Source organism: Salmo salar, chromosome 17 (assembly GCF_965601325.2).
Source record: "Salmo salar chromosome 17, fSalSal1, whole genome shotgun sequence".
Lineage (NCBI taxonomy): Eukaryota > Metazoa > Chordata > Actinopteri > Salmoniformes > Salmonidae > Salmo > Salmo salar.
In genome coordinates, this window is record NC_138307.1 from 64,321,619 (window position 1) to 64,338,072 (window position 16,454).

The 16,454-nt window shown below is 51.6% G+C and overlaps 1 protein-coding gene across 5 annotated transcripts in view; it reads left to right on the forward strand.

Annotated features, from left to right (window-relative positions):
• Positions 1 to 16,454, forward strand: part of LOC106576444 (ankyrin repeat and sterile alpha motif domain-containing protein 1B) — a 324,199-nt gene that overhangs the window by 279,550 nt on the left and 28,195 nt on the right. For all 5 annotated transcript variants that reach the window (XM_082964025.1, XM_045699996.2, XM_082964026.1 and 2 more), the window contains 2 exons: positions 687 to 794; positions 1,720 to 1,920. In XM_082964025.1, the coding sequence (XP_082820151.1) occupies positions 687 to 794; positions 1,720 to 1,920 (309 nt within the window). The remainder of the gene's footprint in view (positions 1 to 686; positions 795 to 1,719; positions 1,921 to 16,454) is intronic.

The following is a 16,454-nucleotide window of genomic DNA, read 5'->3' on the forward strand; positions in this document are numbered from 1 at the left end:
GTGTGTGTGTGTGTGTGTGTGTGTGTGTGTGTGTTTCACTGCAAACCTAATTACCTTGTAACGGTGGACCAGGCTGGTGCCTTTATGTGATAATAATTCTAGTAATGATGTTACATATGTTCTGCTCTGTGTTTTTACCATTATGACTCATTGTGCCTTCTTTGAAAGCCTGGTTATTTGAATATATTAATGTTTAATAGAAACACTCATATGTTTTGCTTATTACAACCAGAGAAGGCTGATGGGAGGAGCTATAGGAGGACGGGCTCATTGTAATGGCTGGAAGGGAATCAGTGGAACGGTATCAAACACATCAAATGTATAGAAACCACATGTTTGACCCCATTCAATTTATTCCATTCCAGCCATTATGATCAGCCTGTCCTCCTATAGCACCTTCCACCAGCCTCCTCTGATTACAACATCTGGTTTTACCCCAGGCAGTCACATATGATGTCACCATATCACCATTGTTATAAATGTGATGTTGTCAGTTTATTATCGTGGTCTTTGTATTATTCCAGAGTGCCTCTCTACCAATAGAGGTAGGATTTGAATCCAACACTCTCATAACTGGGTTTTACTTCAGTGGGGACTTAGTTAATTCCATGTTAAATACATGTTGATACTTGTGTTCTAACAGTTGTGTTGATAGGTTGTTGACCTGCGTCTCTCTTCCTCCCTAGGTGTTGAAGGTCAGTCTGATAGGACACAGGAAGAGAATCCTGGCCTCGCTGGGAGACAGGCTTCACCAAGACCCACCACAGAAACCCCCACGGGCCATCTCCCTACGGGTCAGTGTGTGCAGTGTGTATGCAGTGCATGTGTACGTGTGTGCAGTGCATGTGTACGTGTGTGCAGTGTACGTACGTGTGTGTGTGTGTGTGTGCGTGCGTGCGTGCGTGTCTCCTCACTCTCTTCCCTCCCAGATGGTAGTAGTCCTAGAGACAGCAGACAGAGATTCAGTGAGCTTAGGGGAAATATCTCCACTGCTGTTGTTAGCCTTCACAAGTCTCCCGGCAGACACAAAATGGATGCCGCCAGGACCACAATAGCACCGCAGTTTCCCCTCTCCCTGCCGGTCCTGGATACTAATTACAAAATGCTGGATTCCATTCCCCAGTGTGTATGGGTCTAATGTTCAACTAACAAAGGCCCGGGAAATGCTTCACCTCCTGGGACTCAATTTGATCCGGCAGCCAGGATGTGGCTGCTCCTCTGCAGCCTCTCAAGGCCTCTCAAGGCCCAGACGCCTGCTTTCATTCCATTTAACAAATCGGTCCAGACAGAGGGGCTGGGCTGTGTCTCCACTGCAAATCTAGTCTGATGTGCACGTCCAGAGCCAGGCTAGCAAACAGAGAGGAGGCTGAAGGTTTATTCAGCATAGCATATTGCCACGATCCAAAAGCATACCGCTAGATACCACTTAGAATGCATGCTCAACACAGCAGCTTCATTTTAAGAGGTATGCTAGTGAAAATAATGAGATAACAGGTAAGCAAGGCAATCACTATGTAGTGGAATCATTATACCATTATTGTCTCGCCCTAATTTGAGCCCCCCCTTGAGGCATGCCCACATTGGGAATAGCCAGTTCGCAGTCTTGACATTTGACCTCTCCTTTTCTAGATACAGCCTATCATGGAGCCTCAAAAGCATCACATGGCACACTTCACCACCATTTAATAACTCCTCCCTTCTGTCCATCCATCCTCCCAGGAGCCCGGTGGCTGCAACACCCCTCCCCAGATCCTTCCGGGCCAGGCTGCGTACACCACGGCGGGCGTCCCGGGGGGCTCGTTGGACGTGCAGCACCTCATCATGCAGGCGGACGCACGGCGCCGCCAGCGCTCCAACGACAACTACTTAGAGGAGATGCCTCGCTCCAAACTGGAGCGGCAGATGGCCCAAGTCAGCATGGTGAGAGGGAGAAAGGGAGGAAGAAGGAAGGAAGGGAAGAAAGGGAGAGGAATAGACAGCAGCCTCTCACAATTAATTTCCTGTGTGTCCCTATTTGACCTCTCTACCAAACTACGAAAGCTTGATGATTAATATAATATGACATATCATTCATCCTCTCAGATGGTTGGGGGGCAGAACGATGTTATAAATCATTTGTACACTGCAAATTGACCGCAAGAATCCCAAACAGATATAGTATTAGATAAAAATATAATCATTTCAAACCTTGATTATTTTGGGATAAGATCACATATGCCTCTATTTATACGTGGAAAGTACTGTACTTGGGAACAAATTAAAATCCCTTTGAGCTCATTTCTTTTATGTCCAACAACAATTATAAAAAAAATACATATATATATATACAGTCGTGGCCAAAAGTTTTGAGACTGACACAAATATTAATTTTCACAAAGTCTGCTGCCTCCGTGTCTTTAGATATTTTTGTCAGATGTTACTATGGAATACTGAAGTATAATTACAAGCATTGAAGCATTGAACATTAAGTTGATGCAATGAGTCAATATTTGCAGTGTTGAACATTCTTTTTCAAGACCTCTGCAATCCGCCCTGGCATGCTGTCAATTAACTTCTGGGCCACATCCTGACTGATGGCAGCCCATTCTTGCATAATCAATGCTTGGAGTTTGTCAGAATTGAGGATAGGACCACAAGTTCTCAATGGGATTAAGGTCTGGGGAGTTTCCTGGCCATGGACTCAAAATATCGATGTTTTGTTCCCTGAGCCACTTAGTTATCACTTTTGCCTTATGGCAAGGTGCTCCATCGTGCTGGAAAAGGCATTGTTCGTCACCAAACTGTTCCTGGATGGTTGGGAGAAGTTGCTCTCGGAGGATGTGTTGGTACCATTCTTTATTCATGGCTGTGTTCTTAGGCAAAATTGTGAGTGAGCCCACTCCCTTGGCTGAGAAGCAACCCCACACATGAATGGTCTCAGGATGCTTTACTGTTGGCATGACACAGGACTGATGGTAGCACTCACCTTGTCTTCTCCGGACAAGTTTTTCTCCGGATGCCCCAAACAATCGGAAAGGGGATTCATCAGAGAAAATAACTTTACCCCAGTCCTCAGCAGTCCAATCCCTGTACCGTTTGCAGAATATCAGTCTGTCCCTGATGTTTTTCCTGGAGAGAAGTGGCTTCTTTGCTGCCCTTCTTGACACCAGGCCATCCTCCAAAAGTCTTCGCCTCACTGTGCGTGCAGATCCACACAACATTTTGTTATGTTACAGCCTCATTCTAAAATGTATTAAATAACAATTTTTCCTCATCACTTTACACACAATACCCCATAATGACAAAGCGAAAACAGGTTTTTAGAAATGTTTGATAATTTATAAAAGTATTCAGACCCTTTGCTATGAGACTCGAAATTGAGCTCTGGTGCATCCTGTTTCCATTGATCATCCTTGAGATGTTTCTACAACTTGATTGGAGTCCACCTGTGGTAAATTAAGTTGATTGGACATGATTTGGAAAGGCACACATCTGTCTATATAAGGTCCCACAGTGCATGTCAGAGCAAAAACCAAGCCATGAGGTCGAAGGAATTGTCCGTAGAGCTCAGAGACAGGATTGTGTCACAGATCTGGGGAAGGGTAGCAAAAGAATTCTGCAGCATTGAAGATCCACAAGAACACAGTGGCCGCCATCATTCCTAAATGGAAAAAAGTTTGGAACCACCAAGACTCTTCCTAGAGCTGTCCGCCTGGCCAAACTGAGCAATCAGGAGAGAAGGGCCTTGGTCAGGGAGGTGACCAAGAACACGATGGTCACTCTGACTGAGCTCCAGAGTTCCTCTGTGAAGATGGGAGAACCTTCCAGAAGGACAACCATCTCTGTAGCACTCCACCAATCAGGCCTTTATGATAGAGTGGCCAGATGGAAGCCACTCCTCAGTAAAAGGCACATGACAGCCCACTTGGAGTTTGCCAAAAGGCACTTAAAGACTCTCAGACCATGAGAAACAAGCTTCTCTGGTCTGAAACCAAGATTTAACTCTTTGGCCTGAATGCTAAGTGTCACGTCTGGAGGAAACCTGGCACCATCCCTACGGTGAAGCATGGTGATGGCAGCATCATGGATGTTTTTCAGCAGCAGGGACTGGGAGACTAGTCAGGATTGAGCCAAAGATGAACGAAGCAATGTACAGAGAGATCCTTGATGAAAACCTGCACCAGAGCACTCAGGACCTCAGACTGGGGTGAAGGTTTAACTTCCGACAGGACAACGACCCTAAGCACACAGCCAAGACAACGCAGGAGTGGCTTTGGGACAAGTCTTTGAATGCCTTTGAGTGGCCCAGCCAGAGCCCGGACTTGAACCTGATCGAACATCTCTGGAGAGACCTGAAAATAGCTGTGTAGCGGCGCTCCCCATCCAACCTGACAGAGCTTGAGAGGATCTGCAGAGAATAATGGGAGAAACTCCACAAATACAGGTGTGCCAAGCTTGTAGTGTCATACCCAAGAAGACTCGAGGCTGTAATCGCTGCCAAAGGTGCTTCAACAAAGTCCTGAGTAAAGGGTCTGAATACTTATGTAAATGTAATTTTTCAGTTTTTGTTTTTAATACATGTGTAAACATTTCTAAAAAACTGTTTTTGCTTTGTCATTATGGGGTATTGTGTGTAGATTGATTTTGAAAAAATATATTTATATATTTTTGAATAAGGCTGTAACGTAACAAAATGTGGAAAGTCAAGGGGTCTGAATACTTTCCGAATGCACTGAATATTAGCATGCATGGTACAGTATGGTAACCTCTCTACCAAAATCCATGATCATCCTATTGAACCTCTCCACCAACCTATGAAAGCACGGTCGGCGAGTCAGAGGCATCTGGGAGAGCAGCTTCTCTTAAGCGTTCCTTTGATCTGGGCGGAGAGGCAATGTGGAGGGAAAGGGGGGAGAAAGGGAGAGATGAGGAAGGAAAGAGTGGAAAGTAAAACGTCAGAGAGAGAGAGAGTATATGAGAGTGAGAGGAATAGAAGATTCTCCATAATGATCCCCTCTACACGACCTTGGTGACTCACTGCACTCACCTGAGTGCTGCTCTAAAGAGGCCAATGTTGTAAGTCGTGACACAAATGCACTTCAAGGAGTCCGGATGGACCCTAACCCGATTAGGGTCCATCCGGAGTGTGTGTGAGAGTGTGTGTGATTCACAGAGCTTGTCGCACCAGACACACACTTATGTTTCTACACGACTGACTCCTTGAAGTGCATTTGTGTCACGACTTACAACATTGTCCTCTTTAGAGCAGCACTCAGGTGAGTGCAGTGAGTCACCAAGGTCGTGTAGAGGGGATCATTATGGAGAATCTTCTATTCCTCTCACTCTCATATACTCTCTCTCTCTCTCTGACGTTTTACTTTCCGCTCTTTCCTTCCTCATCTCTCCCTTTCTCCCCCTTTTCACTCCACATTGCCTCTCCGCCCATTGCTACTGAGGCAGTCAGAGATCATGCCCCACTCCCCCCATTACTACTGAGGCAGTCAGAGATCATGCCCTGGTCCCTCCCCATTACTACTGAGACAGTCAGAGATCATGCCCCACTCCCCCCTTTACTACTGAGGCAGTCAGAGATCATGCCCTACTCCCTCCCCATTACTACTGAGGCAGTCAGAGATCATGCCCTGGTCCCTCCCCATTACTACTGAGACAGTCAGAGATCATGCCCTACTCCCTCCCCATTACTACTGAGGCAGTCAGAGATCATGCCCTGGTCCCTCCCCATTACTACTGAGACAGTCAGAGATCATGCCCCACTCCCCCCATTACTACTGAGGCAGTCAGAGATCATGCCCTGGTCCCTCCCCATTACTACTGAGACAGTCAGAGATCATGCCCCACTCCCCCCTTTACTACTGAGGCAGTCAGAGATCATGCCCTACTCCCTCCCCATTACTACTGAGGCAGTCAGAGATCATGCCCTGGTCCCTCCCCATTACTACTGAGACAGTCAGAGATCATGCCCTACTCCCTCCCCATTACTACTGAGGCAGTCAGAGATCATGCCCTGGTCCCTCCCCATTACTACTGAGACAGTCAGAGATCATGCCCCACTCCCCCCTTTACTACTGAGGCAGTCAGAGATCATGCCCTACTCCCTCCCCATTACTACTGAGGCAGTCAGAGATCATGCCCTACTCCCCCCATTGCTACTGAGGCAGTCAGAGATCATGCCCCACTCCCCCCATTACTACTGAGGCAGTCAGAGATCATGCCCTGCTCCTCCCCATAACTACTGAGGCAGTCAGAGATCATGCCCTGGTCCCTCCCCATTACTACTGAGGCAGTCAGAGATCATGCCCCACTCCCCCCATTACTACTGAGGCAGTCAGAGATCATGCCTTGCTCCTCCCCATTACTACTGAGGCAGTCAGAGATCATGCCCTGCTCCCTCCCCATTACTATTGAGGCAGTCAGAGATCATGCCCTGCTCCTCCCCATTACTACTGAGGCAGTCAGAGATCATGCCCTGCTCCTCCCCATTGCCACTGAGGCAGTCAGAGATCATGCCCCACTCCCCCCATTACTACTGAGGCAGTCAGAGATCATGCCCTACTCCCCCCATTGCTACTGAGGCAGTCAGAGATCATGCCCTACTCCCTCCCCATTACTACTGAGGCAGTCAGAGATCATGCCCTACTCCCTCCCCATTACTACTGAGGCAGTCAGAGATCATGCCCCACTCCCCCCATTACTACTGAGGCAGTCAGAGATCATGCCTTGCTCCTCCCCATTACTACTGAGGCAGTCAGAGATCATGCCTTGCTCCTCCCCATTACTACTGAGGCAGTCAGAGATCATGCCCTATTCCCTCCCCATTACTACTGAGGCAGTCAGAGATCATGCCCTACTCCCTCCCCATTACTACTGAGGCAGTCAGAGATCATGCCCTGCTCCCTCCCCATTACTACTGAGGCAGTCAGAGATCATGCCCTACTCCCTCCCCATTACTACTGAGGCAGTCAGAGATCATGCCCTACTCCCCCCATTACTACTGAGGCAGTCAGAGATCATGCCCTACTCCCTCCCCATTGCTACTGAGGCAGTCAGAGATCATGCCCTGCTCCTCCCCATTACTACTGAGGCAGTCAGAGATCATGCCTTGCTCCCTCCCCATTGCTACTGAGGCAGTCAGAGATCATGCCCTATTCCCTCCCCATTACTACTGAGGCAGTTAGAGATCATGCCCTACTCCCTCCCCATTACTACTGAGGCAGTCAGAGATCATGCCCTGCTCCTCCCCATTACTACTGAGGCAGTCAGAGATCATGCCCTGCTCCTCCCCATTGCCACTGAGGCAGTCAGAGATCATGCCCCACTCCCCCCATTACTACTGAGGCAGTCAGAGATCATGCCCTACTCCCCCCATTGCTACTGAGGCAGTCAGAGATCATGCCCTACTCCCTCCCCATTACTACTGAGGCAGTCAGAGATCATGCCCTACTCCCTCCCCATTACTACTGAGGCAGTCAGAGATCATGCCCCACTCCCCCCATTACTACTGAGGCAGTCAGAGATCATGCCTTGCTCCTCCCCATTACTACTGAGGCAGTCAGAGATCATGCCCTATTCCCTCCCCATTACTACTGAGACAGTCAGAGATCATGCCCTACTCCCTCCCCATTACTACTGAGGCAGTCAGAGATCATGCCCTGCTCCCTCCCCATTACTACTGAGGCAGTCAGAGATCATGCCCTACTCCCTCCCCATTACTACTGAGGCAGTCAGAGATCATGCCCTACTCCCCCCATTACTACTGAGGCAGTCAGAGATCATGCCCTACTCCCTCCCCATTGCTACTGAGGCAGTCAGAGATCATGCCCTGCTCCTCCCCATTACTACTGAGGCAGTCAGAGATCATGCCTTGCTCCCTCCCCATTGCTACTGAGGCAGTCAGAGATCATGCCCTATTCCCTCCCCATTACTACTGAGGCAGTCAGAGATCATGCCCTACTCCCTCCCCATTACTACTGAGGCAGTCAGAGATCATGCCCTGCTCCTCCCCATTACTACTGAGGCGGTCAGAGATCATGCCTTGCTCCCTCCCCATTACTACTGAGGCAGTCAGAGATCATGCCCTACTCCCTCCCCATTACTACTGAGGCAGTCAGAGATCATGCCCCACTCCCCCCATTACTACTGAGGCAGTCAGAGATCATGCCTTGCTCCTCCCCATTACTACTGAGGCAGTCAGAGATCATGCCCTATTCCCTCCCCATTACTACTGAGACAGTCAGAGATCATGCCCTACTCCCTCCCCATTACTACTGAGGCAGTCAGAGATCATGCCCTGCTCCCTCCCCATTACTACTGAGGCAGTCAGAGATCATGCCCTACTCCCTCCCCATTACTACTGAGGCAGTCAGAGATCATGCCCTACTCCCCCCATTACTACTGAGGCAGTCAGAGATCATGCCCTACTCCCTCCCCATTGCTACTGAGGCAGTCAGAGATCATGCCCTGCTCCTCCCCATTACTACTGAGGCAGTCAGAGATCATGCATTGCTCCCTCCCCATTGCTACTGAGGCAGTCAGAGATCATGCCCTATTCCCTCCCCATTACTACTGAGGCAGTCAGAGATCATGCCCTACTCCCTCCCCATTACTACTGAGGCAGTCAGAGATCATGCCCTGCTCCTCCCCATTACTACTGAGGCGGTCAGAGATCATGCCTTGCTCCCTCCCCATTACTACTGAGGCAGTCAGAGATCATGCCCTACTCCCTCCCCATTACTACTGAGGCAGTCAGAGATCATGCCCTACTCCCCCCATTACTACTGAGGCAGTCAGAGATCATACCCTACTCCCTCCCCATTGCTACTGAGGCAGTCAGAGATCATGCCCTACTCCCCCCATTGCTACTGAGGCAGTCAGAGATCATGCCCTACTCCCCCCATTACTACTGAGGCAGTCAGAGATCATGCCCTGCTCCTCCCCATTGCCACTGAGGCAGTCAGAGATCATGCCCTGCTCCCTCCTCATTACTACTGAGGCAGTCAGAGATCATGCCCTGCTCCCTCCCCATTACTACTGAGGCAGTCAGAGATCATGCTCTGCTCCCCCCCATTACTACTGAGGCAGTCAGAGATCATGCCCTACTCCCTCCCCATTGCTACTGAGGCAGTCAGAGATCATGCCCTACTCCCTCCCCATTGCTACTGAGGCAGTCAGAGATCATGCCCTACTCCCCATTGCTACTGAGGCAGTCAGAGATCATGCCCTACTCCCTCCCCATTACTACTGAGGCAGTCAGAGATCATGCCCTGCTCCCTCCCCATTACTACTGAGGCAGTCAGAGATCATGCCCTGCTCCCTCCCCATTACTACTGAGGCAGTCAGAGATCATGCCCTGCTCCTCCCCATTGCCACTGAGGCAGTCAGAGATCATGCCCTGCTCCCTCGTCATTACTACTGAGGCAGTCAGAGATCATGCCCTGCTCCCTCCCCATTACTACTAAGGCAGTCAGAGATCATGCCCTGCTCCCCCCATTACTACTGAGGCAGTCAGAGATCATGCCCTACTCCCTCCCCATTGCTACTGAGGCAGTCAGAGATCATGCCCTACTCCCTCCCCATTGCTACTGAGGCAGTCAGAGATCATGCCCTACTCCCCATTGCTACTGAGGCAGTCAGAGATCATGCCCTGCTCCTCCCCATTACTACTGAGGCAGTCAGAGATCATGCCCTACTCCCTCCCCATTACTACTGAGGCAGTCAGAGATCATGCCCTGCTCCCTCCCCATTACTACTCAGGCAGTCAGAGATCATGCCCTGCTCCCTCCCCATTACTACTGAGGCAGTCAGAGATCATGCCCTGCTCCCTCCCCATTACTACTGAGGCAGTCAGAGATCATGCCCTACTCCCCCCATTACTACTGAGGCAGTCAGAGATCATTTCCTACTCCCTCCCCATTACTACTGAGGCAGGCAGAGATCATGCCCTGCTCCCCCCATTACTACTGAGGCAGTCAGAGATCATGCCCTGCTCCCTCCCCATTACTACTGAGGCAGTCAGAGATCATGCCCTACTCCCTCCCCATTGCTACTGAGGCAGTCAGAGATCATGCCCTACTCCCTCCCCATTGCTACTGAGGCAGTCAGAGATCATGCCCTACTCCCCATTACTACTGAGGCAGTGAGAGATCATGCCCCATTCCCCCATTACTACTGAGGCAGTCAGAGACCATGCCCTGCTCCCTCCCCATTACTACTGAGGCAGTCAGAGATCATGCCCTGCTCCCTCCCCATTACTACTGAGGCAGTCAGAGATCATGCCCCACTCCCCCCATTACTACTGAGACAGTCAGAGATCATGCCCCACTCCCCCATTACTACTGAGGCAGTCAGAGATCATGCCCTGCTCCCTCCCCATTACTACTGAGACAGTCAGAGATCATGCCATGCTCCCTCCCCATTACTACTGAGGCAGTCAGAGATCATGCCCTACTCCCTCCCCATTGCTACTGAGGCAGTCAGAGATCATGCCCTACTTCCCATTGCTACTGAGGCAGTCAGAGATCATGCCCTGCTCCTCCCCATTACTACTGAGGCAGTCAGAGATCATGCCCTACTCCCTCCCCATTACTACTGAGGCAGTCAGAGATCATGCCCTGCTCCCTCCCCATTACTACTGAGGCAGTCAGAGATCATGCCCTGCTCCCCCCGATTACTACTGAGGCAGTCAGAGATCATGCCCTACTCCCCCCATTACTACTGAGGCAGTCAGAGATCATTTCCTGCTCCCTCCCCATTACTACTGAGGCAGGCAGAGATCATGCCCTGCTCCCTCCCCATTACTACTGAGGCAGTCAGAGATCATGCCCTGCTCCCTCCCCATTACTACTGAGGCAGTCAGAGATCATGCCCCACTCCCCCCATTACTACTGAGACAGTCAGAGATCATACCCTGCTCCCTCCCCATTACTACTGAGGCAGTCAGAGATCATGCCCCACTCCCCCCATTACTACTGAGACAGTCAGAGATCATGCCCCACTCCCCCATTACTACTGAGGCAGTCAGAGATCATGCCCTGCTCCCTCCCCATTACTACTGAGGCAGTCAGAGATCATGCCCTGCTCCCTCCCCATTACTACTGAGGCAGTCAGAGATCATGCCCTACTCCCCCCATTACTACTGAGGCAGTCAGAGATCATTACCTGCTCCCTCCCCATTACTATTGAGGCAGGCAGAGATCATGCCCTGCTCCCTCCCCATTACTACTGAGGCAGTCAGAGATCATGCCCTGCTCCCTCCCCATTACTACTGAGGCAGTCAGAGATCATGCCCCACTCCCCCCATTACTACTGAGACAGTCAGAGATCATGCCCCACTCCCCCCATTACTACTGAGGCAGTCAGAGATCATGCCCCACTCCCCCCATTACTACTGAGGCAGTCAGAGATCATGCCCTACTCCCCCCATTACTACTGAGGCAGTCAGAGATCATGCCCTACTCCCTCCCCATTACTACTGAGGCAGTCAGAGATCATGCCCTACTCCCTCCCCATTGCTACTGAGGCAGTCAGAGATCATGCCCTACTCCCTCCCCATTGCTACTGAGGCAGTCAGAGATCATGCCCTACTCCCCATTGCTACTGAGGCAGTCAGAGATCATGCCCTGCTCCTACCCATTACTACTGAGGCAGTCAGAGATCATGCCCTACTCCCTCCCCATTACTACTGAGGCAGTCAGAGATCATGCCCTTCTCCCTCCCCATTACTACTCAGGCAGTCAGAGATCATGCCCTGCTCCCTCCCCATAACTACTGAGGCAGTCAGAGATCATGCCCTGCTCCCTCCCCATTACTACTGAGGCAGTCAGAGATCATGCCCTACTCCCCCCATTACTACTGAGGCAGTCAGAGATCATTTCCTACTCCCTCCCCATTACTACTGAGGCAGGCAGAGATCATGCCCTGCTCCCCCCATTACTACTGAGGCAGTCAGAGATCATGCCCTGCTCCCTCCCCATTACTACTGAGGCAGTCAGAGATCATGCCCTACTCCCTCCCCATTGCTACTGAGGCAGTCAGAGATCATGCCCTACTCCCTCCCCATTGCTACTGAGGCAGTCAGAGATCATGCCCTACTCCCCATTACTACTGAGGCATTCAGAGATCATGCCCCATTCCCCCATTACTACTGAGGCAGTCAGAGATCATGCCCTGCTCCCTCCCCATTACTACTGAGGCAGTCAGAGATCATGCCCCACTCCCCCCATTACTACTGAGACAGTCAGAGATCATGCCCCACTCCCCCATTACTACTGAGGCAGTCAGAGATCATGCCCTGCTCCCTCCCCATTACTACTGAGACAGTCAGAGATCATGCCCTGCTCCCTCCCCATTACTACTGAGGCAGTCAGAGATCATGCCCTACTCCCTCCCCATTGCTACTGAGGCAGTCAGAGATCATGCCCTACTTCCCATTGCTACTGAGGCAGTCAGAGATCATGCCCTGCTCCTCCCCATTACTACTGAGGCAGTCAGAGATCATGCCCTACTCCCTCCCCATTACTACTGAGGCAGTCAGAGATCATGCCCTGCTCCCTCCCCATTACTACTGAGGCAGTCAGAGATCATGCCCTGCTCCCTCCCCATTACTACTGAGGCAGTCAGAGATCATGCCCTACTCCCCCCATTACTACTGAGGCAGTCAGAGATCATTTCCTGCTCCCTCCCCATTACTACTGAGGCAGGCAGAGATCATGCCCTGCTCCCTCCCCATTACTACTGAGGCAGTCAGAGATCATGCCCTGCTCCCTCCCCATTACTACTGAGGCAGTCAGAGATCATGCCCCACTCCCCCCATTACTACTGAGACAGTCAGAGATCATGCCCTGCTCCCTCCCCATTACTACTGAGGCAGTCAGAGATCATGCCCCACTCCCCCCATTACTACTGAGACAGTCAGAGATCATGCCCCACTCCCCCATTACTACTGAGGCAGTCAGAGATCATGCCCTGCTCCCTCCCCATTACTACTGAGGCAGTCAGAGATCATGCCCTGCTCCCTCCCCATTACTACTGAGGCAGTCAGAGATCATGCCCTGCTCCCTCCCCATTGCTACTGAGGCAGTCAGAGATCATGCCCTGCTCCCTCCCCATTACTACTGAGGCAGTCAGAGATCATGCCCTGCTCCCTCCCCATTACTACTGAGGCAGTCAGAGATCATGCCCTACTCCCCCCATTACTACTGAGGCAGTCAGAGATCATTACCTGCTCCCTCCCCATTACTATTGAGGCAGGCAGAGATCATGCCCTGCTCCCTCCCCATTACTACTGAGGCAGTCAGAGATCATGCCCTGCTCCCTCCCCATTACTACTGAGGCAGTCAGAGATCATGCCCCGCTCCCCCCATTACTACTGAGACAGTCAGAGATCATGCCCCACTGCCCCCATTACTACTGAGGCAGTCAGAGATCATGCCCTACTCCCTCCCCATTGCTACTGAGGCAGTCAGAGATCATGCCCTACTCCCTCCCCATTGCTACTGAGGCAGTCAGAGATCATGCCCTACTCCCCATTGCTACTGAGGCAGTCAGAGATCATGCCCTGCTCCTCCCCATTACTACTGAGGCAGTCAGAGATCATGCCCTACTCCCTCCCCATTACTACTGAGGCAGTCAGAGATCATGCCCTGCTCCCTCCCCATTACTACTGAGGCAGTCAGAGATCATGCCCTGCTCCCTCCCCATTACTACTGAGGCAGTCAGAGATCATGCCCTGCTCCCTCCCCATTACTACTGAGGCAGTCAGAGATCATGCCCTGCTCCCTCCCCATTACTACTGAGGCAGTCAGAGATCATGCCCTACTCCCCCCATTACTACTGAGGCAGTCAGAGATCATTACCTGCTCCCTCCCCATTACTATTGAGGCAGGCAGAGATCATGCCCTGCTCCCTCCCCATTACTACTGAGGCAGTCAGAGATCATGCCCTGCTCCCTCCCCATTACTACTGAGGCAGTCAGAGATCATGCCCTGCTCCCTCCCCATTACTACTGAGGCAGTCAGAGATCATGCCCTGCTCCCTCCCCATTACTACTGAGGCAGTCAGAGATCATGCCCTGCTCCCTCCCCATTACTACTGAGGCAGTCAGAGATCATGCCCTACTCCCCCCATTACTACTGAGGCAGTCAGAGATCATTACCTGCTCCCTCCCCATTACTATTGAGGCAGGCAGAGATCATGCCCTGCTCCCTCCCCATTACTACTGAGGCAGTCAGAGATCATGCCCTGCTCCCTCCCCATTACTACTGAGGCAGTCAGAGATCATGCCCCACTCCCCCCATTACTACTGAGACAGTCAGAGATCATGCCCCACTCCCCCATTACTACTGAGGCAGTCAGAGATCATGCCCTGCTCCCTCCCCATTACTACTGAGGCAGTCAGAGATCATGCCCTGCTCCCTCCCCATTACTACTGAGGCAGTCAGAGATCATGCCCTACTCCCTCCCCATTGCTACTGAGCCAGTCAGAGATCATGCCCTACTTCCCTTTGCTACTGAGGCAGTCAGAGATCATTCCCTGCTCCTCCCCATTACTACTGAGGCAGTCAGAGATCATGCCCTACTCCCTCCCCATTACTACTGAGGCAGTCAGAGATCATTTCCTGCTCCCTCCCCATTACTACTGAGGCAGTCAGAGATCATGCTCTACTCCCTCCCCATTGCTACTGAGGCAGTCAGAGATCATGCCCTACTCCCTCCCCATTACTACTGAGGCAGTCAGAGATCATTTCCTGCTCCCTCCCCATTACTACTGAGGCAGGCAGAGATCATGCCCTGCTCCCTCCCCATTACTACTGAGGCAGTCAGAGATCATGCCCTGCTCCCTCCCCATTACTACTGAGGCAGTCAGAGATCATGCCCCACTCCCCCCATTACTACTGAGACAGTCAGAGATCATGCCCCACTCCCCCATTACTACTGAGGCAGTCAGAGATCATGCCCTGCTCCCTCCCCATTACTACTGAGGCAGTCAGAGATCATGCCCTGCTCCCTCCCCATTACTACTGAGGCAGTCAGAGATCATGCCCTACTCCCTCCCCATTGCTACTGAGCCAGTCAGAGATCATGCCCTACTTCCCCTTGCTACTGAGGCAGTCAGAGATCATTCCCTGCTCCTCCCCATTACTACTGAGGCAGTCAGAGATCATGCCCTACTCCCTCCCCATTACTACTGAGGCAGTCAGAGATCATTTCCTGCTCCCTCCCCATTACTACTGAGGCAGTCAGAGATCATGCTCTACTCCCTCCCCATTGCTACTGAGGCAGTCAGAGATCATGCCCTACTCCCTCCCCATTACTACTGAGGCAGTCAGAGATCATTTCCTGCTCCCTCCCCATTACTACTGAGGCAGGCAGAGATCATGCCCTGCTCCCTCCCCATTACTACTGAGGCAGTCAGAGATCATGCCCTGCTCCCTCCCCATTACTACTGAGGCAGTCAGAGATCATGCCCCACTCCCCCCATTACTACTGAGACAGTCAGAGATCATGCCCTGCTCCCTCCCCATTACTACTGAGGCAGTCAGAGATCATGCCCCACTCCCCCCATTACTACTGAGACAGTCAGAGATCATGCCCCACTCCCCCATTACTACTGAGGCAGTCAGAGATCATGCCCTGCTCCCTCCCCATTACTACTGAGGCAGTCAGAGATCATGCCCTGCTCCCTCCCCATTACTACTGAGGCAGTGAGAGATCATGCCCTACTCCCTCCACATTGCTACTGAGGCAGTCAGAGATCATGCCCTACTTCCCATTACTACTGAGGCAGTCAGAGATCATGCCCTGCTCCTCCCCATTACTACTGAGGCAGTCAGAGATCATGCCCTACTCCCTCCCCATTACTACTGAGGCAGTCAGAGATCATGCCCTGCTCCCTCCCCATTACTACTGAGGCAGTCAGAGATCATGCCCTGCTCCCTCCCCATTACTACTGAGGCAGTCAGAGATCATGCCCTGCTCCCTCCCCATTACTACTGAGGCAGTCAGAGATCATGCCCTACTCCCCCCATTACTACTGAGGCAGTCAGAGATCATTTCCTGCTCCCTCCCCATTACTACTGAGGCAGGCAGAGATCATGCCCTGCTCCCTCCCCATTACTACTGAGGCAGTCAGAGATCATGCCCTGCTCCCTCCCCATTACTACTGAGGCAGTCAGAGATCATGCCCCACTCCCCCCATTACTACTGAGACAGTCAGAGATCATGCCCCACTCCCCCCATTACTACTGAGGCAGTCAGAGATCATGCCCCACTCCCCCCATTACTACTGAGGCAGTCAGAGATCATGCCCTACTCCCCCCATTACTACTGAGGCAGTCAGAGATCATGCCCTACTCCCCCCATTACTACTGAGGCAGTCAGAGATCATGCCCCACTCCCCCCATTGCTACTGAGGCAGTCAGAGATCATGCCCTACTCCCCCATTGCTACTGAGGCAGTCA